Genomic DNA, 20,793 nt, shown 5'->3' on the forward strand with positions numbered 1-20,793 from the left:
AAGGGTTGGCTGCTGACAAGCAGGGTTTCAAAAGAGGTAGGAAAAACTCCAGGCATATTTGGTAGCTGATGCTGAAGGGTGATCCAGGGGTCATCCCATTGGCATCTTCTCCTAGTCCCTGCACCTCCTGTGACACCGCGTAGCCCCCAACCCCCAATCACTCAGTCCCTAGGACACAGGCAAGCCAGTCTCCAGAGCGTTTATTCTCTCCTGGTAGGGAGGGAGTAGGGGTCCAGTGGTCTGAGGGGCACAGGCGCCTACGTGTACCACATGAAGCCATAGGTGGCGCGGAGAATCTCCTCGTTCATGCGCAGCCCGTAGAGCTCGCCCATCGTGGGGGTCACCCAGCGCGTTGTGTGGAACACGGACTCGCCCACCTGCGGGGACAGAAGGGTATGGGTGGCGGCGCAGCTAACCCCTTAGGCCCATGCAGCCTGCTGGGACCCCACCAGGCCTCGCAGCCACTGTGCCTACACCCAAAACTGCCTTCCCCTTCTGGCACTTGACACCCACTACCCCTCGGCCCCAGGTTTTCTGTGGAAGGCTGCGTTTCTGCAGTGGCCTAGACCCCCGCCCTCCCTGCTGAGGACCCACCTTCCAATCCGGCACGTCCTTCATGATGATCGCCTCCTCCTCCAAGTTTTCCCGAAGCATCTGGAGAACCCTGCAAGGACAAGGTGGGAGGTGGGGGACAGGCCTGACCACCCTGAGGGGCCCCTGCCCCACCTCCTCCCCATCACCTCCTGCAGCTTTCAACCCTGCGCATGCTGACCCCTCTTCTTTCCTTTCTTCCACTGGCAGACTCTTACTGTCCTCCTGTCCGGCCGCAATGCCCCCAGTGCTTCCTCCAGAAGCCCTTCCATTCTCTCTTGGGTCTCTGCTGCAAATCAAGTTTGGGGCCCTCTCCAAGGACGAGGGCATCCCCCGAGCCACGTACAAGGTCATGGCTGTCGGTCCCCATGTGTGTTCTGGCCTTATCCCACGCTGCAGGCTGCAGCACTCAGGCCTGTAACCTTCCGACCCTGGCCCCAGCGGCACACCTGCGGTCCTTCTCTGCCTGCAACAGAGGCATCAGTGCAATGCGGGCCTCGAAGTCCTCGATCTGCAGGCGCCTGTGAAACCCCAAAACCAACACTCAGATCAGACCACGGTGGGATGGGGGGCAGATGATGAGGCCCTTGGACATGCATTACCCTGGAAAGGGGTTTGGCGGAGAGGCAAGCAAGGGGGAAGGGCTTGGGCAGTGGGCTCTGCCCACCGGCAGCCTGAGAGGGGGCATCGGGGGGGCATGCAGTTGACACAGGCAGCGTCAGTCCACAAGACTGCTGGCTTCACACTTTCTTTTCAGTTCAAAACTTTTTTAAAAATCCTAAAAATAGCCCGGGCCTGATAATTGCAGTGGGGGAACTGTGGGGAACGTTCATCATGGGGTTCTGGACCTTAAAAAATCACATCACTTTCACCGCAAAATAGCCGTGGGGGAGCAAGCATCATGGGCAGCTCCTTTCTTCTCCCTGCTTTTTGGCATCTCCAAGCCACCAGCCCCATCTGTGCTGGGAGGTGTGGGGAGAGCGATGCCCAGTGATGTGGCCCAGGGAGTGGCCTCTGGCCCTGTCCCCTCATCACCAGAAATCTCACAGCAGCACAAGGAAGGGTCTGGGTGAACTTCAGCCCCCACCTCAACCCTCCCACCCCCTCCCCATCCCCCAGAACCCAGGGTAGCAGCCCCGCTCCAGGCTGCTGCCCTCACCACAGTCACACACCGTGGTTACTACTGGGTCCCTCTGGGAGACTGGGCCTGGTCTCGCCTGTCCAGTGGGGCGGCCCTAGCGTTCAGCACCCGCCAGGTGCTCCTGAGTTCACTCAACAATGTTGAGTGCCCTCCACGTGCTAGGCCTTCTCCAGCACCGCCTTGCTGGGGGTCAGCAAGCTCAAGGTGCGTGCTAAGGACACAGGACACAGAGTGGGAGAGGGTGGAGGGGCCTAGCTCGTTGGGAGCCAATGAGAAGGAGCCACGCGGCGGGGTGTTCGGCAAGCTCAGAGGTGGCCAGGGTCCCAACCAGGCCGTTGCAGACCTGGGTCCCTCAGGCCCTGTACGGCTGGCCCGGCCACTGTCCTGCATGATCTGCTTTTTAAGCCTTTATATCATCATTGCCCGGTCACCACCCACAAAAAGACAAAAACTCACTAAGAGAGTGTATCACGGGCCTGTCCCTCCACCTCTGCTATGCTAACGTGGACCCTCAGGTACCCAGTGGTGGAGGTCAAGGGCACCCAGTAAACATCTGGCGGCGAGCTTCTTGCTTACTTGAGGGTAAAGCCCAGAAATGGACTTGCTGTGTCAGGGCTGCACTCCCTGAGGCCTGAGGAGTTGACAAGGGGCCCCGAGGTACACTAAGTCCACAGGCACACGTCCCCACCCTCCCCTCCTCACCGGCGCAGGGCCTACCTGCGTTCGCGGTTCCACTTCATCATGCTCCAGTACCCAAACAGCAAGGTCCCGATGCCCACGGCGAACATGCTGTAGCCTGTGGGGAGAGGGGGCACTGCTCAGCACCTGCACGTGGGACAGGCCACCTTGTCCTTCCTTCTCCTGAAGCATAACCCACTCACTGTGCAAATACTCCAGTAATATGAATGAGGGAGAAGGCAAAAGCCCTCATGAACCCCCTGCCAGAGATGGCCGGTACCATCTCTAATGCCTATTTTTTCAGACTACTTTTTTTTGTCTCTGTGGAAAGTCCACTGGCTCCCTCCCTTGGATACCCCCTCCTCCACAGCTGCAGCCCACTCTGTGGGCAGGGACACCAGGCTGCAAGGCTGCTACACCTCTGCCCCCATGCCAGGGTTCCTGGAAGGTATAGGCCGGGCAGAGACTATGAGAGGGCCTGAGGGCCTAAATGTTTATGGTTGGGTGGCCCTGGCCCCGCCACTGACTAGAAGGTTGTTTGGTTCCCTTCAGCCAGCTGATCCCCGTGGGGAAGGACGGTGTCCACGCTGGGTCCCAGCTGCCTGGGCCACCTCCCTATGTGCTGCCCACAGGGGGCTGGATGGGGCTGCCGGAGGCAGGCAGTGCCCTGCAGGGGCTGCCCAGCCACCCTCTGGGCTCCCAGGTGCTGCTTTTCCTCCCGGCCCAGTGGGGTGGAGCCCCTTCCCGGGACCCCAGGAGACAGAGGCTGAAATGAATAGTTATTGAGAACCCGTGGGCACCTGTGCTGTAATTCTGACTGACAGGCCGTGGGCCTGCTGGGGTCTTCAGGGAGGTCTGGACGCTTGGGGCCTGGCTGGGGCTGGCTCGTCCTACACCACCTCATCTTTCAAGCCTCAGTCTCTCCTCTGGACAGAACTCGTGGTTGCTGGGATGAATTGACAAGCTCAGCCAGACCGAGCTCCATTTAACACCCAGTAAACGACCGGCAAATGGTGGGTAAAGCCACTTCCTGGGACTCGTGGGGGGACAAAGTGGGGGCTCTTTCTTCTTCAGCTCGTCTCCAGCACAAGGCTCCCCTGGCACCTCTGTTGGACCCAGAGATAAATGAGAAACTGGCTCAATTTTTTAATCCCTTTAGTTCAACCTGTTAAAAACATGAGCTCAGGGTAAGGCACTTCCACGTTATGGGGGACAAGGTAGCGAGGGCACCCTGGTTCCTGTGCTCAGAAGTAGGACCTCTCCTGAGAGGGCCGAGTGCCCAGGACCAGTCCCTAGTGCACCCATGGCTCTCCCACAATGGCTGACCACCTGCGCTGGGCACTCAACGTTCTTTCCATTGGGTGGGAGTGTTTCATCAGAGCTGCCCATTATTTGCAACAGCTGCAGAGAGGCCCGGGGCTGCTCCTTCTGACCCAGCCCCAGGGAAAAGACTGAGAGACCGTCTTTGTGAGGACCTCTTGCCCTCAACATTGGGCACCCATGTGTGGGCCCATCTGTAAGATAAATTCCAAGACTAAGGTAAGGTGGCCTTTAAGACGATGCAGCTCTAACTCATCTATTCCTCATTGACAGTGGTGAGGCTGAGGCCCCAGGCCCTCAGGGGGTGTCTGTGCCTCCAGAGCTGCCAGTCTGGTGGGAGAGGCCAACGAGGGGCATGCCCAGAAGGGGGTGCGGGCCACGTGTAAAGAAGACCTAAATGAACAGAAATGCATCCTGTGTTCATGGATCGGAACTTAACATTGTTCAGATGGCAGCACCCTCCAAACTGAGGTACAGATTCAACAGTCCCCATCAGAATCCCAACCTTCCCCCCACAGTCCCACAGAAATTGACAAGCAGATCGTGAAATTCATATGGAAATGCAAGGGACCAGAATAGCTGAAACAATTCTGAAAAAGAAGAACAAAGTTGGAGGACTCTTCAAACTTATCACACAGCTGTGTGTACAAGACAGTGTGCCCTGGCATAAGGATAGACATGTACATCGATGGAACAGAGCTGAGAGTCCAGAAATAAACCCTCACATTTATGGTCAATTGATTTTGGACGAGGGTGCCAAGATAATTCAATGGGGACAGAACAGTCTTTTCAGCAAATTGGACAACTAGATAGCCACATGCAAAAGAAGTGTGCTCCTTCCTCCCTCCATACACAAAAATTAACTCAAAATGGATCAAAGACCTCAATGTACTAAGAGCTAAAACATAAAACTCTTAGAAAACAAAGAAGTCATTCTCTGTGACCCTGGATAAGGCAATGGTTTCTTAGATATGACACCAGAAGCACAAGTGACAAAAGAAAAAATAGAATTGGACTTCGTTGAAATTTAAAACTTTTGTGCTGCAAAAGACACCATCAATGAGCTGAAAAGACAACCCACGGACGGGAAGAAAGTATTTGCAGATCATATACCGGATAAGGGAATGGTATCCAAAATATATAAAGAACTCTTAAAACTCAATAATAAAATGATTAACCACCCAATTAAAAATGCATAAAGGATCTGAATAGAAATTTCTTCAAGGAAGCTATACAAATGGCCAATAAACACATGAAAAGATGTTCAACGGGGCTTCCCTGGTGGCGCAGTGGTTGAGAGTCCGCCTGCTGATGCAGGGGACACGGGTTCGTGCCCCGGTCCGGGAAGATCCCACATGCCGCGGAGCGGCTAGGCCCGTGAGCCATGGCCGCTGAGCCTGCGCGTCCGGAGCCTGTGCTCTGCAACGGGAGAGGCCACAACAGTGAGAGGCCCGCGTACAGCAAAAAAAAAAAAAAAAAAAAAAAAGATGTTCAACATCGTTAGTCCCTAGGGAAATGCAAATCAAAGCCACGCTAGATACCACCTCACACCTACTAGCATGGCTAAAAGTTTCTTAAATGGAAAGTAATTAGTGTTGTCCAGATGCAGAGAAATTCGAACTCCCGTACATTGCAGGTGGGAACGTAAAATGGTACAGCCATTTGGGAACAGTCTGGCAGTTCCTCACAATGTTAAATGGGGAGTTACCATCTGACCCAGCAATTCCACTCCACCTAAGAGAAAGGAAACATATGTTCACACAGAAACCTGTACAGGAATGTTCACAGCAGCACTGTTCATAACAGTCAAAATGTGGAGACAACTCAAATGTCCAGCAAGTGGTAAATGGACACACAAAATGTGGTCCATCCGTACAAGAATATTATTCAGCCATAAAAAAGAATGAAGCACTGAAACACAACATAAGCATTAAAAATGTGTTGAGAGGGCTTCCCTGGTGGCGCAGTGGTTGAGAGTCTGCCTGCCGATGCAGGGGACACGGGTTCGTGCCCTGGTCTGGGAGGATCCCACATGCCGCGGAGCGGCTTGGCCCGTGAGCCATGGCCGTTGAGCCTGCGTGTCCAGAGCCTGTGCTCCGCAACGGGAGAGGCCACAACAGTGAGAGGCCCGCGTACCGCAAAAAAAAAAAAAAAAAAAAAAAAAAAAGTGTTGAGAAAAGTCACACAAAAAGGACACAGAGTGAATGATACCATTTATATGAGAGGCAAATCCATAGAGACAGAAAGCAGATTAGTGCTTGTCAGGGGCTGGGAGAGAATGTGGAGTGACTGCTAACGGGTAGAGCATTTCTTTTTGGGGTGATGAAAATGTTGTAAGTTTAGATCATGGCGATGGTTGCATAACTGTGAATAGACTAAAAATTGGTGATCTGTACACATGAAATGGGTGAACTGTATGGTATGGCATGTGAATCTCAATAAAAATGTTAAAGATACCAGAAAAAAAGAAAGGGCCACTCGCTGGGTGCAGGTGGGAGTGGAGAGAGGAGAGCTGGGGGTGAGAGATAAAGGGAAAAGGTGGGGGTAGCAGTCACTTTGGTAGCAGCGTGAATTAAAGGCGGCCTGAGCCAGCTTGGCATGTTCTGGGATGTTGGCGCTGAGTGGGCCAGGCAGAGAAAAGGGGAGTCGGTGCCAGGCTTGGGACCACGGTGCCTTGACAAGAGCAAGACTGACTGGGAGAGGGCAGCTGTGGATAAGGCTGGAGGACAGAGGACGAGGGCAGGGTGCAAGACAGACTGTAGGGCCTTTGCATTTACTGTTCCCTCTGCCTGGGGAAATCCTTTTCAGAGAAGTCCTTTCGCCCATTCTGGCTAAAGCAAGCCCCACTTATCCTGGGCCTTGGCACTGACTACAACGGGAAATTATGGAGTGATGTGTCTGTCTCCTCAGCTAAACAGTGAGCTCCTCAGGACACAGCCCAGCACCACGGACGCACTCAACAATTACTAAATGCAGGTACATAAACAAAGACCACATCCCAGAAAGGAATGTGGTCTTATGTTCCTCACCCCTCTGCAACCAGGAAAGACTGGGGTGGGTCTGTATGTGCTGCAATGAAAGTTGGTGTCAAGGGCTGTGATGGGAGACCCAACCCCAATCGGTGGTATCTGAGGCACACGGGAGGCACTGCTGTATTATTAACTGGAAGAGAACCGGGATATGGGCCACATTTGTGACTTAAAAATGAAAGAGGGGCTTCCCTGTGGCGCAGTGGTTGAGAGTCCGCCTGCCGATGCAGGGGACACGGGTTCGTGCCCCAGTCCGGGAAGATCCCACATGCCACGGAGCGGCTGGGGCCGTGAGCCATGGCTGCTGAGCCTGCGCGTCCGGAGCCTGTGCTCCACAACGGGAGAGGCCGCAGCGGTGAGAGGCCTGTGTACCGCAAAAAAAAAAAAAAAAAATGAAAGAGATGCTGACTGTGGGAAGCCCAGGGAGACCCAAGGCCTAGGGTCCTTCTGCAGCCTGGTCTGCAGCCGGGTCACAGAACTATCCATGTATAAACAGACTTCATGTCACACACCCGAGGAGTGCACTAACCTGGGTGTTAAGAAGAGACTCAGATCGCTTTATATTTGTTGAATCTAGGAATGAGTCTAGAGTTGAGTGCCCATTTGTTGTCAAATCTAGTCTGTAACCTGTTTTTGTATGTCCCTCGGGCTAAGAACACTTTTAGGTTTGCAAAGTTGTAAAAAAAAAAAGCAGCAATAGTGGATAAAGACCATCTGGCAGAGAAAGCACAAACTATTTATCTGGCTCTTTACGGAAAAAGTTTGCCAACCTTTGTTCTGGATTACAAAAAAGCCAAGAAGGGGCAGGGGAAGACCTGAGTTTTCACCTGACAGTAACTTTTCTACTGTCTGAATAATTACTTTTTTTTTTGAAACCATGCCCATGATTTTTTTTGCTTTTTAATTGAGGCATAATTTGCATAACGTGCGCACGGTTAAATGTAAAGTTCAATGACTTGCAGCAAAGTATTCATTCTTAACTCGTTTTACATGTTTTGTACTTCTCTGTTATCCTTGGGTGCAGAGTATGGGCGCCTTTTACTTTCGCGCTTACACTTTTTTGTGTTAAACCCAATAAAAAATTTTAAAACGTTACTTAGAACCCTTGACAATTTTAAGAACACAAAATTCTGGGATAGCCTGAAGTTGGGGGCCACCAGAGAGGAACCACTGCACATAACATCTTCTCTTTTTTTTTTTTCAGAACATCTTTTAAATTCCCTCGGTATTCCGGGTTTCGGCCCCAGCTTTGCTCCGGGTGGCCCTGTGGGGAGGTCGCATCCTCTCTCGTGCCTCAGTTTCCCCACCTGTGAAACCGGAACGTGGCGGAAGGATCGCGGCGCGGGCTAAATTAACCACAGTTTCATCAACTGTAAAATGGGAATAATTAACGGGACCGACCTCCTGGGCTGTTCCGAGGAGGCAAAGGGCTTAGTAAATGCTCGACAAACTGCAGCAGTTGTCGTTATTGTTAGTACTGAAGCTGTTGGGGATCCTGGAACTCCGCCTCCCGTCATATGGAGAGGGAAACTGAGGCCCGCTAGACTCCCCGGCGTCCCGACCCCGCCGCGGCACCCAGAAGGCCCAGACCCTGACACCCGGGCGCAGGACGACACTGACCCGACAGTCCCCGACGCGGAAGGTTCCGCTTGTAGTCGATAGGGCCGTAGCCCCCCAGCGGGGGCATATCCTGCTTCACCTTCGACGCCGCCATGCTTACAGGACGCTGTACTTCCGGTCGCGGGAGGAAGTTACGCAAAGGCGACCAACGCCATGATGAGTGTGGCGGAAGCTGCCGCGCCGGTCTCGGACCCGGCTTCGAAACCTAGGGCGCTGGTGCACCTACCTACCCCAGTGCGTGGGAGAGCTCGGATAGCTGGGCCCGGGATCGATTGCACGCCCCAGCTGCGGCCGTAGAGTCCTTATTTTCTCTTCTCCCACATGGGGCGTGGCTCAGTCGGTGTCAAAGCCTGCAGCCCGTCCGGTCGCCAGGGTCCTCGCACCAAAGGACCACCCATTCACCTTCCCTCTGGGGCGATGTGCAGGCCAGTTAGAAACCTCAGGCTCCCGAGGGAGCCAGGTCTCTTCCCCATTTTCTCCCCCTCGGGGGGCCCTGTGGGCAGCCCAGGGCTCCACAGGGTCAGGGCTGAGTACCGAAGTTGGGGGACGGCTGCTCTCAGATTCGGACTCATGAGGAGCCGCCCCAATCCCAGGCACGGATTCCACTCCCGGTGGTGGTCGGGACTCCTTGCTAGTGTCCTCTCATTGGGAACTGGACCATTCAGAGTGATTATGAGTCACAAAGCCCTAGTTAGGGCCTTGGGGGGCCCTACGGGGCGGGGTCTGGGCCCCACCCCCACCCCGAGGCGGGGTGACGCCAGCGGTCACTTCACAAGGCAGAAATTGTTACCTAGGCAATAAAGCGCACCGCGGCGGTGGGGGCCCGGGAGTGGGCACATGGGGGTGCGGGTGTGCAGGTGCCAAGCGCCATGGGCTAGGTCCGAGATCGGAGTCCAGCCGCCCACCGACAGCAGCCGCCTCCTGCTCCCCACGCGCCCCAGGCGCCACCATGTCGGGCGACAAACTTCTGAGCGAACTCGGCTATAAGCTGGGCCGCACGATAGGCGAGGGCAGTTACTCCAAGGTGAAAGTGGCCACGTCCAAGAAATACAAGGGCACGGTGGCCATCAAGGTGGTGGACCGGCGGCGCGCGCCGCCAGAATTCGTCAACAAGTTCCTGCCACGCGAGTTGTCCATCCTTCGGGGCGTGCGGCACCCGCACATCGTGCACGTCTTCGAGTTCATCGAGGTGTGCAACGGGAAGCTGTACATCGTGATGGAGGCGGCCGCCACCGACCTACTGCAGGCCGTGCAGCGAAACGGGCGCATCCCCGGGGGTCAGGCGCGCGACCTCTTCGCGCAGATCGCCGGTGCTGTGCGCTACCTGCACGACCACCACCTGGTGCACCGCGACCTCAAGTGCGAAAACGTGCTGCTGAGCCCTGATGAACGCCGCGCCAAGCTCACCGACTTCGGCTTCGGCCGTCAGGCGCATGGCTACCCCGACCTGAGCACCACCTACTGCGGCTCGGCCGCCTACGCGTCGCCCGAGGTACTCCTCGGCATCCCCTACGACCCCAAGAAGTACGACATATGGAGCCTGGGTGTTGTGCTCTACGTCATGGTCACCGGGTGTATGCCCTTCGACGACTCCGACATCGCCGGCCTGCCCCGGCATCAGAAGCGCGGCGTTCTCTACCCCGATGACCTCGAGCTGTCTGAGCGCTGCAAGGCCCTAATAGCCAAGTTGCTGCAGTTCAGCCCGTCGGCCAGGCCCTCCGCGAGCCAAGTAGCGCGCAACTGCTGGCTGTGTTCGGGGGACTCCGGCTATTAGCCGGGGTTCCCACCATTCCCGCCGCCCCGAGCACTGCGCAAGCGCAGCGCACGCGCAAGAAGCGCGCTTCCGGAGTTCCGCCAAGCCGTCGCGCGCCACTGCGCACCCTCCCTTTCCCCTTTCCCACTTAGACGCCGGGGGCGGCAGTCGTCCCCGTTTGGAATTCAGCTCCTCCGCCAAGGTCCCAAGAGCAGAAGGGCGCGTGCGCTTCCTCGGTTCCCCGAGAGAAGGCCCCGGGAAGGGGCTGGAGGAGAGGAGAGGGAAACGTTGACCCCGTGCGAAATGAGCGACCGCTACGCGGCGGGCAGTGGCTGCTTGGAGAAGCTGCTGGCGAGCGGACGCGCGCGGAGGGCGTCTGTCCACAGCCAGCCGCTCCAGGCGCTGCCCACCTTGGAACTTGCAATAAACTCGCTCCTTCTCGCACCTGGCTCTAGCGACGGCCCCCTTTTACGGAGCTGGGGGGAGGGGATCGCTCCCTGGGAGAAGGCAGGCGCGGGCGCCCCATTTTAGAGAAAGGCTTGTGGAGGTTCTTGCTACAGGTCTGAAAAGGGAGTTGGAAGGATTCGCACCCAGACCTTTCAGGCTTCCCATCTGGGCAGACTCGAAGGGGCTTTGGAGTCGTCCCCGGCGTCGTAATGGTCCTGGGAATGGAGGTGCTGGACTAGGGGGCAAGAACCCCAGCACCCTTCTGGTGTTTAAGGATGGTACAGCAAGGGGCGGGGGTCGCCTGTCCCTACAGAAACAGCATTTGCAAAAGAGGAAATTGATGCCCACACCGGTATCACTTGCCCAAGAACCGCCAAGATTTGCACCCAGATATGTCTGAAGTGGGGTGGGGAGGTGGTGGAAGCTCTCCTTAGTGAGGGTCCCTTCCTTGGTGAGGGTAAGAGCCTCGGGGGAGAGTCGAGGGTGGGGCATTTGTCTGAGGGTTCGTTCTGTACTCTGTTCATTCATGCATTTTTTTGAGCACCTGCTGTGTGCCAGGCTCTGGGACTCAGCCAAATGGCTTGGATTCATCCCTGCTGTCAGTGAAGGGAGCAAGTGAAAAGTAAAATAAAAGAATGGCATGAAAATAAAATAATTGTAAGTTGTTGCTAAATGCCAGGTGGGGGTGAGCAAGGAGGGACTGAAGGGAACGACATTTGAGCTGAGCCGGGAAGGAATCAAACACTGGAAACAGCAAAAGGAGTGTTCCAAGTGTTCCCAAGACAAGATGGAGCTGGTGTGTTTGAGTAATGCTAGGAACTCCTGTAGCTGGAATGGAGGGGGAGAGGAGGTGGAGAGGTAAAAGGTGTGTGTCTGGTATCTGTTGAGGGACCCCACGGGGTCTGGGGGAGATTGGGGGTTATTTTGCCTGTGATGAGGTTACTGGGTTTGGTGACAGTGGCTGTTGTCATTTGGGGTGTATGGGAAACACCTCCCTAGGCCCTTATCCTACCTGCCTCCACCAGAGCCCCACAGTACCTGAGGAGGGTGGTCATTTATGGGTCTGACCATACCCCACCCCTGCTCCCTCACCCTCCATGGCTCTCAGGTGCCCTGGGGATTATGTGCCACCTCTCCCTCACTCCCTTCAAATAGGCTGTGGCCCCAACCCCCTCATTTTGCAGAGGAAGAAACAGGCTAATAAAGGGGAAATGACTTGCTCACTCAGAATAAAACCCACATCCTTTTCCCCTTGCCCCCAAGGTCCAGCCACACTACTCTCCTTTGTCCTCAACCTGCCTTGCTTGGTCTCACCTCCGAGGCTTTGCACAGGCTGCTCCCACTCCCTGCACCACTTTTCCCCTCCCTTCACCAAGACTTGGCCTAAAAAGGTCACCTCCCGTGATACCCCATTCTTTCCCTCCTCACCCTTGTCTCAAGGTGTGATCCCAATGCCTGGGGCATGGCACATGCCTTTTTCTGTCCACTGATTGATCTGTGTAAGCAGTGGGCCTGGGGTCCTCCTGCTTCACGGCCACACGCACAACTCAGTTCAGAGGGGACAAGGTCTCAGGGACCAGGGCTGGTGTCCCCTTTGTTAGCTGGAGAAGATGCATGAGACTTGCCCTCCGTCCACGGAGGAGCTTGTGCCTAATCCAGCGAAGACTCACCTGAAGGCTGGCTGCGGAACCCCGGAAGTGGGCTTCTCTCAGCCAGTGTCGGGGTGTGGGGCACCAGTCAGTATGTGTCACGGGTGGAGCAGGACAGGGTTGGGTTTAATTTCAGTCATGTCTTGTACCAGTTCTATGCCTTGCCCATGCTAGTCATGGCCACTGGGGAGGCTGGAGGCAGAGATGCCCCAATAACAAGCAGCAGCAAAATATGTAAGTAAATAAAAGCACCCAGGAAAACAGGGTGACGTTTACAGCACATTGGAATTCACCAAAGTGCTTACAAGTCTCATTTTTGTGAATAAAATTTTGAAAGTGTGTCAACCTCTGAAAACAAACAATTTTCACCAGAAATTGTTCATTTCGGAGCCAGCCGGGTGGCTCCCACCCTCTGTGCTTAGAATCTACACCTGCAACATCATGTCCTGCAGCAGACACCCAATGCCGTGCCAATCCAGAAAAGCCCACCACTCTGGGATGGAGGCTGGTGACGGCTAGGAGCCAGGCCGATGGGCAAAACCCACTGCATTCTCACTGCACTCCCCCAGCGCTGTGGGTAAACGGGCCACAAAGCCCCAGGTTCTGGTGGAAATGGAGGCCCAGAAGCAAGGGTGCAGAACCCAGTTGGGGGAAGACTAAATACCCATGACAAGTGAGGCCTGAAAGCAGCCCAAGAAGCAGGTGTCCTCTCCTCTGCTTCCCCGTTAACAAAGGGTCACCCTTCTGTCCCTTCCCAAGTTTCCAAGCCGCGACAAAAACAACGTGGGATACCAGGGCCGAGGGGACGAAAAAAAAAATACAGCCAACACATCATCCATTTCTTTATTGTCCTTCAGATTCTAAAACTTCCTCATGACACAATGTATAGCCATTGATTCCAGCGTCTTTGTTTACTGGAACTTCTGTTCCGGTTTGGTGGGAGATTATTTTTTTAAACATTTATTATCAAAGACTTAGAGTCACAATAAATACAAGTGACAATCTCCTCCCCCCAACCAAAACAAACCACCTCCCAAATACCCTACACTAGTGTGACTATTATACTTTTCTTTGTTAAGGATTATAAAACTTTAGCTGTCCTTTAAAAAAAAAAAGCTCAGTCCAAGTTCTTTAGGCAAACGCCATGTGCAGCATAACTAGGCATCAAAGAAAAACCCTACGGCAGAGCAGCAAGGACTCTTTCCCATTATTTACACCCCTGTGATGATAATGTATTATTTATATAGAAGACTCCTCCCCATGTCTCTCCGCCCACAGGAGAGTGATTTGTGGGACACAGGAGCCACAGGATGCAGCAGGGGTGTACTGTCGCCTCTCATTCCCTCTGCACTGGAGTGAGCTTTTGCTTCCTGAAGATCTTATAGTACAGACAGGACCAGAGCCGCGCCCCGCCCCCCCGCCCCCACTCCCCGCCTCCTGGGGAAAGGCCACCGTTGACCTTGTCAAAGGTGTGGGTCCCAACAGTACACATGGGACACTGAGGACTGGAGTCCCCATGACATGGTCAGGATTGCCAGAGCCGTGGGCAGCTCCAAGTGGACGCACAGTTATCTGTGCGAGCATCCACGTGCACACTCGGGCCCACACAGGCAGCCACTTCAGATGGGGAAGTGAGCTTGGTGAATGAACCCCACACCCGAGTCCACAGAACAGCTGACGTTTTGAATAGTTTCCAGTTGCCATCAGGGGTTCCTGTCACAGATTCCCGGGCACTTACAATTGTCACTTGGGACTGGGGGCTCCCACATTCTCTGGTTCTCCTGGGAACCAGATCCTCTCAACCTACAAACTCCCAGAACTGTAGCGAATTTTGAGGCGTGGGCGTTGGGGCTGGGAGAATACCCTTAATGTTAATATCCTTCCCGTATTCAGAGAGGTATTTAATGCCTTTTCTTGCAACATTATAAATTTCATCACAGAACCATGCACTTGAGGCTTATAGAAGTTACACTGCAAAGGGGAAATTAAAGGAAAAAAGGGGAGAGATAGAAGTTTTGAGACAGTAGAAATGAATAAAAGATTAAGGCATCTCACGTTCTTGACCCCCTTTTAAAAAGCTACATTTATGTCACAGTATGTCCTACTATGGGAATGTTCCTGCAAATGCTGGGCTGCAGGAGGCAGAGACAGGGTCAGGGCCCGGCCATCCCGTCCTCCGCCTGTGGCGGTCAATTTGTACTGTACTCACGAGGCCTATTCAACAGCCTGGAGAAGTCTGGCCAGGTGAGGTGAGGAGAGGTGGTTCCTGAGCATAGTGGAGAGTGAGGTTCTGATGGGGACGGGGTTCGGGGCCAATGCAAGTGGCTCAGTTTGAGCCCTGGAGTCACAGACCCAGTCAGCCATGGTGCACCCCCAGTGCAGAGGTGACCTTGGCCCAGACGCCTGAGTTGCTGCATAGGACTGAGGTCAGTGTGCAGGGGAGGCCAGCGGGCACTCCTTCTTGGAGGATTTGGAAAATTTGGCCCATGTCATTGAACAGAGAGAGCTAACAGCTCAGAGTAGTATAAGACAGGTATTTATTTGCCAGGCACACAGAAAAATGAGAGGAATAGAAATGCTTGCATACTCTTGATTTTTTTGGTGTAAAAACACACCCTTCCCCGCTCCCCCACCCCTCCTGAAGGTCAATTTCCCCTTTCCCCCAAATCCCTGGATCTTGGAATGAAAGCCACCCTTCTCCTGCCCTCCCCTCCTTCAGCCCATCTACATTATGTACTCAAAACAAAAATCAATGAGAAATTTAGGATTTTACACAACAAAAAATTAGAACGCTTTGGAAAACTAATTCTACGGCATATCAAAAATGTCCTCTAAACACTGATAGTCACACAATATGGGGGGCGGGTGGGCGGCGGCGGTTAAATGAGCCTTTATTAGAATGTTGCAGCAGTGTATCTGAAGAAGGTGGCCCTACAAAATAAGGATTTTAAATTAAGTCCCTAACTGCATGGATAGGAAAACCAGGGCTGGGGCTGAAGTGAGGAGCAGCATACCCCATCTACACACGCGTGTGCATGTACACGACACCCTCACACCTGCACAGAGCTGGCCCATGTGCAGCACACACACAAGCTTCTGCCTTTCCTCATGGACCAATTTTTAAGGAGTGGGAGAAACCAAAACACAACACAACTAAAAGCAGACCTGATCCTTTGTAAGACATTTCTGTAGACTCTAGGGGGGTTAAAAAAAAAAAAAGTCTCAAGGCAAACCCTGGCAGCATGGCCCTGTTTTAAGGGAAGGTTCTAAACTAGACCCAAACATGAACGCTGAAGTCTGGGAGGGTGCAGGGGCGCCTCCCCACCCAGATACACCTGACAGAAGCACAGGCCAGGGCTTAGGATGTTGTCCATCAAAGTAAGTAGGAAAAGAAAAGGAAAGAATTTAATAAAATAAACCACCACAACAAAAAAACACAACAGCCAGCCCCTCCAACTTCCTGCTCAGGCTCTGGATGTTGCTGCCGATTCTCTCCTCCCTACTCTGTTGATGGTTCTCAGCTTCCAGGATCCCGGGCTCTCTGGCTGGGTCTGGGTTGCAGTTTGTTCTTCTGCTTAAGTGTGGAAGGTCGGGGGTCTCCGGGACGAGCAGCAGCAGAGGCCTTCTGCTGGAGCAGGGGCTGGGTGGTTAGAGGCCCACCCTCCAGGGCATGGGGGCCGTGCTTGGCAGGGAACCCTGGGTCTGCACGGTTTACATTAAACTCCATCATTGTGAGGTGATTAAAAAAAATCTGTCAACCTAGAGATTGCCATGAAGGAAGGCAGTCAAAGATTAGGAGGCTAAGACAGAGGGAAAAGCAAAAACAAAACAGAATGCTCCGCTCAACTTCAGAAGCCCCGGGCGCCATCGCCCGAGCGTGTCACAGTGTCTAGGGTGAGCCGTCCATGTTCCCTTCAGAGGGCCGAAGGAGAGGGCGAGGAGCAGAACCAGCCCCCAAGGTCCGCTTTTCTGCTGGTGTTGGGCAAACTAAAGGCAAAGAAAGGAAGAAAGCCCATGGGAAAGGTCCCCAGTAATAATCCTGGTCCACCTGTGAAGTGGTCCCCCCACGTCGATGAGACTTTGCAGCCAAGATCGGAACTCTCACTTCCGCAGCGCAGCCGGCGCTTACTCGCCCTCTCGGGGAGCAGGGTGTCTTCCCGAGTGGAGGGTGATGGGGCCAGGCGGGAGGGAGGAGGGAGCCTGTTCTCCACTGGGCCCGGCTCGCACTATTTCCATGTGGCCGACTGGGGGATGGAGCGTGGCGGGATCATGTCCAGGAGGTACTCCCGCTGGCGGTCCACAGCTGAGGAGGTCTTGTGCACCGTCAAGCTCGGGCTGACAAATGCAAGGGCCCCGCCTGCAACAGAACAGAACAACAGGCCACAACAGCCCCAGTCAGGGGGAGGCTCCTGGGAGGACCCCAGCCTCAGCTGGGCCCACTGAGCAAAGGTGGTTCAAATACCAGCCTTGAAGCTGAAGAGAATTTAATAACTCAATCGCTTTTACAATGTTCCTAGTCTCTGCCATGGTAACCTTACACATGGGGCAATAATCAGAGATTCTGTCATCTACCAGAACTATGAAAACTGAGTTATTTACTACAGTACTATAGAGAACACTGAAAAACCGCAAATGACTGAACTGTGCAACTGAGGAATCCAGTATGATGCAGTACTATGCAGTCATTACAACTGATCCTGTCCTCAAAGTTTTTAATGATATGGTAACATTCTCTCATTAAAATATTAAGAGGGACACAGAATGCTAAATACAGCATGATCCCTCTGTAAGGCACTTCCTGTTTTTTATTATATATGTGCTGGCATTTACACACGTGTGACATGTGAGTGAAGAGGTGGAGCGGGGGTGGGGAGGAGAAAGTCCCAAAGTGCAGCATTTGTTCTCCTGGGGTTGACAATGGCCACTGCCATTATCTTCTCTTTTTGTATTCTCCAAATTTCCACAATGAACAAGTATCACTTTTTTTGGGGGGGGGGGGGGCAGGCACTGTGCTGCATGGCTTGCAGGATCTTAGTTCCCCGACCAGGGACTGAACCCAGGCCCCGAACCCAGGCCCCAGCAGTGAAAGTGCTGAGTCCTAACCATTGGACCGCCAGGGAATTCCCCAAGTATCACACACCCACACCCACCCTGCCCCCCACCGCCCCACCAGCCTCCAACCGGCACACTTAGTTTTTGGGCTGGCCTGCGGGAAAGGACTGCCCTGGAGTCTCAGCTGCAGCAGGGACCAGAGTCGCTGTGTTACCCAGAAGTATTTTTGGTGGGTTAATATACTTTGTGGAATAAATGTTCCAAAGTCAAATGCACCACAGAACCCTCCCTGCGCATCCAAGGCCAGCACTCCAGAAACCTGCTGCTAGGTCCTGCCCAGAAAGCCACCATCCAGAAACCCAGTGCAACCAGGAGTCCAAGCAGAACTCTTCTGAGAAACGCTGCTCTTAAGCCATGACACTTTCATGTCTAATCCCACAAACTGTTGAACACAGCAACTATTTATTCCTTCATATTCTCTTTCGAACGTTACCCTTAATACGAAGTTTTTACATGGTACTATAACTCTGCATACATGCGTACTCTCATATTTGACTTTTCCCACTTATCTCATGTACTTTCAAATTTCCCAGAAAAGGAACTTCTGACCAGTCTATGAGTTTTAGCTGTAATCTTAAACATGCTGAACAAAAGTATCTCCGGTTTGTTTACAAATGCTCTCTGCTCTCCAGGAGGGCCAGAGTCTTCTGCAGTTGGATCAACTCCCCTGAGCTCACTCTCCTCTAGAAGGCTCTGACATTTGGGCATGTTTATAACTCATGGTCAGCTGCATGCACAGCCGGCTTCTGTGTTTTGTTTCCACCAACAATCCAGACTTCCCAGTTCTGACTAGTGAGATGGATCTCATGACGGCGCCTCTTCTTCCTAGAGCAACCCCAGGGTGGGGGTGAGGAGGGAGATGGGACACTTGGTCCAGTGAGACCTCTCACCCATCTCCTCCTCTCAGCTCTTTGTGCTTACATTTCACTGTCCAATTACTGACAGACACAAGACATATTTAACTTTCATCCTAAGGCCAGCACATATAATAAAAAACAGGACAAATGGTATGGGGGATGACCCAAGGAAAACCCAGGGAAGGTGGGGCTGTGGCAGACTGGGGAACGACCACCTGAGGGTCTCCACCTCCCCCGGTTGTTCCTCAAATGCTGTCTCCTCAGAGGCCTCTGTTGCCTACCTCAGTTGAAATCTCAGCCCCCGCCCAAGGGTCCCCCTCCTCCTGCCTGCTTTCTCATTCTGTTTTGCACTTTGTACCATCTGACCTGTCTAAGCCAGAGCGGGTGGGAAGAGGGTGCCCAGAGAGCAGGGAATGAAGGACACTGGGTGAGTGAGAAATGAAATCAGTGCGCCGCGAAAGGTACCAATACACTGTAACAGCAGAATCAGACATTCTCTATGGCAGGAAGGGAGAGGGGGTGAGTTGGCAAAATGAGCTTCTTTGCTCACAGGGTCCACTGACGGCGCGGGGGTGGGGGGCACTGCCCGAACGGGTTCTGTCCCCCACTTTGGGTCAAGAGCTGAGAGTTCGGGTATAGAGGGTGGAGACAGCAAGGGTGATTAGTATTTATCCAGGGCTACCACTTGTTCAGGGCATCCTATTTAGTGAACAGAAGAGATGAAGCTGAAGAGTCCGAGGTAGCAGGTCTGCAGGTTCAGGGTCCTTTTGTGCCATTACCTGTGCGTGTGCACGTCTTTGTTAAAAATAAGGAAGGGATGGACCCAAGCCCAGCGGGGTCCCTACTCCGAGTCCCACGGGGTCTGCCCACCTGTGCTCAGGGGCGCCTTCTTCCAGTTGGAGGTGGCGTTGCCCTTGCCAGCGCTCACGGCTCTCTCGGAATGTCTGCCGGTCCTGCTAACGAGGGCTGTGGCCGAGGCTGCATTCTGCAGTTTGGGTGACTGGCTGAACGTGTGCAGGATGCCTCGGGGCGCTGTGGCCGAGCCCCGGGACAGCTGGCTGGAGGCCTACAGTGGAGAGAGGGTGCAACAGCTTGTGTGGGGAAGGGGGCAACAGAGGGCAAGATGCTCAGCGCAGCCGCTCCGTGCTCTGGCTGACCTCTTCCCACCCACACGGGATCCCTGAAGTCCAAAATCAGGAGACTAGTAAGTTACACTGAGGCGGGAGGGTAGGAGGAAGGGAAAGAGAGAGAGACACACACAGACAGACACAGGCAGTGTGACAGTCGGCGACTGACGTGGTCACGGTCTGGGATGTGAGGGCTGGTTGGTGGTTCGGTGCAGGGGGCTCCCGGCACCGCAGTTCTGACCTGTAGCACAGCCCCGTTACTCCAGTCGCGGGCCTCTCCTGAGCGGAACGCCAACTTACGCCGGGGTTTTATGACCTACACAAACGGGGGTTGAAATCGAGGTCAGCACTGTCCAGAGTCTGGCCAAGGGTGACCTAGAGTGACCAGAGGGCAGCAGCTATGGCCGCTTGAGGCCCAGTCCCCACAGGATAGGCATTTCCTGAGGGCAGCACAGCCACCCACTACATAGGGATCTTGAGAAGATGTGTTTATTAGTGAATTACAAATGACTTCCAAGGACACAAAAAATTGCCAACAGGAAGCTTGGGGTCTATAGGGGGTGGGAAAGCAAAGCATTAAAAAAAAAAAAGCAGCCAAAAAAACTTGATTTCAAACTTGCTTCTCTCCTTAATTTAGCTAGAACATTTCTTCCAAACGCCCCTTTTGTATCTCAATGTGGCTTTCAGAAAAGTCCTTTTAAACAAGAAGTGCTTGTCAGCCGGCACACTGCAAGTGAAAGCTACAAAATCTAAAGAAACTGCAAATTAGTATTTTCACCACCAAACACCACCATTAAATGCAATTTAGACGCACAGTTAACAACCAGGCAGATGATCGCCGAGTGTGGGAGAGAATGTCTGAACATCCTGCCTGCTAGCGACAACTCCCTGCCAAGGCAACAAGGCCCCTCTCCTGGAAGGCGAGGCCACCCAGCCCATGCTCCCAGGCCACAGCTCTGGCTCCCATACCAGGACTCTCACCTGCTTCAGCGCAGGGTGTGGGGGGGCAGCAGGCTCGGCCTTGGCCTGCGCGGGGGCGGCGCCCTGCTGTAGGAGGCGCTGCTCAATCTCCTGCTCCTGCTGTAGCGCCTTCACAAAGGCTGCCTTCAGGCGGCTCGTATGCTCCACCTTGAGTGCCTTCTTCTGGTTGGATGCCATGCAGTTCTCGCACATGATGGCGCCGCCCTTCTCCTCCCGCCAGCGGCACGTGAAGTCCGTCTTGCACTGTGCACACATGTAGGGCTCCCGGGACAGCACAACGGTGGCTGACATTCTGCCCGCTGCAGGGATAGATGGATGTGCTGCATGTCAGAGGAACAGGAACACCACAGTAGGAGCCCGGACTACCCCCAGGTGGGATATGGATGAGGGCAGAGCAGGGGCAGCACCCTGGGCCATGTGGCCCAACTGGCATCAGGACACCAAAGCCTCAGTGTTCGTTAGGCAAACACATATTGGGTGCCAACTGT

At 53.9% G+C, this 20,793-nt stretch overlaps 3 protein-coding genes across 6 annotated transcripts in view; 1 reads left to right on the forward strand and 2 right to left on the reverse strand.

Annotated features, from left to right (window-relative positions):
• Nucleotides 1–189: 189 nt before the first annotated feature.
• On the reverse strand, nt 190–8,478 carry NDUFA13 (NADH:ubiquinone oxidoreductase subunit A13). Of its 4 annotated transcripts, XM_079702244.1 has the most exons (6): nt 5,360–5,476; nt 3,211–3,516; nt 2,450–2,528; nt 938–1,057; nt 595–664; nt 190–377 (listed from the first exon to the last, which is right to left on the reverse strand). In XM_079702244.1, exons 3-6 carry the CDS (start codon nt 2,518–2,520, stop codon nt 258–260), a joined length of 381 nt encoding a protein of 126 aa, XP_079558370.1. In that variant the 5' UTR covers nt 2,521–2,528; nt 3,211–3,516; nt 5,360–5,476; the 3' UTR covers nt 190–257. The 4 variants fall into 4 exon arrangements, with proteins under 4 accessions (XP_079558370.1, XP_079558368.1, XP_079558369.1 ...); XM_079702242.1 differs by lacking the exons at nt 3,211–3,516; nt 5,360–5,476 and adding an exon at nt 8,380–8,478; XM_079702243.1 differs by lacking the exons at nt 3,211–3,516; nt 5,360–5,476 and adding an exon at nt 8,380–8,478 and having other exon boundaries at nt 1,041–1,112.
• An 850-nt stretch (nt 8,479–9,328) lies between these two features.
• Nucleotides 9,329–10,153, forward strand: TSSK6 (testis specific serine kinase 6; the record flags this gene model as incomplete). Its single annotated transcript, XM_079701502.1, has 1 exon — nt 9,329–10,153. One exon carries the CDS (start codon nt 9,329–9,331, stop codon nt 10,151–10,153), a length of 825 nt encoding a protein of 274 aa, XP_079557628.1.
• Nucleotides 10,154–15,611: 5,458 nt separating this feature from the next.
• The window catches only part of GATAD2A (GATA zinc finger domain containing 2A), an 86,172-nt gene continuing 80,990 nt past the window's right edge, over nt 15,612–20,793 (reverse strand). Inside the window, exons 10-13 of the mRNA XM_079703168.1 lie at nt 20,306–20,604; nt 19,566–19,640; nt 19,068–19,263; nt 15,612–16,585 (exon numbers count right to left, since the gene is read on the reverse strand). Coding sequence (XP_079559294.1) covers nt 16,455–16,585; nt 19,068–19,263; nt 19,566–19,640; nt 20,306–20,604 — 701 coding nt within the window. The 3' untranslated portion in view covers nt 15,612–16,454. The remainder of the gene's footprint in view (nt 16,586–19,067; nt 19,264–19,565; nt 19,641–20,305; nt 20,605–20,793) is intronic.

Source organism: Hyperoodon ampullatus (assembly GCF_949752795.1).
Source record: "Hyperoodon ampullatus genome assembly, chromosome: 4".
NCBI lineage: Eukaryota > Metazoa > Chordata > Mammalia > Artiodactyla > Ziphiidae > Hyperoodon > Hyperoodon ampullatus.

Coding starts and splice junctions, on each gene's coding strand:
- NDUFA13 (XM_079702242.1), bottom strand. CDS start 8,473: ATGGCGGCGTCGAAGGTGAAGCAGGATATGCCCCCGCTGGGGGGCTAC. Junction 2,529..8,379: donor TCCGCGTCGGGGACTGTCGG/GTCAGTGTCGTC, acceptor CTCTCCCCACAG/GCTACAGCATGTTCGCCGTG. Junction 1,058..2,449: donor AAGTGGAACCGCGAACGCAG/GTAGGCCCTGCG, acceptor CCTCTGTTGCAG/GCAGAGAAGGACCGCAGGTG.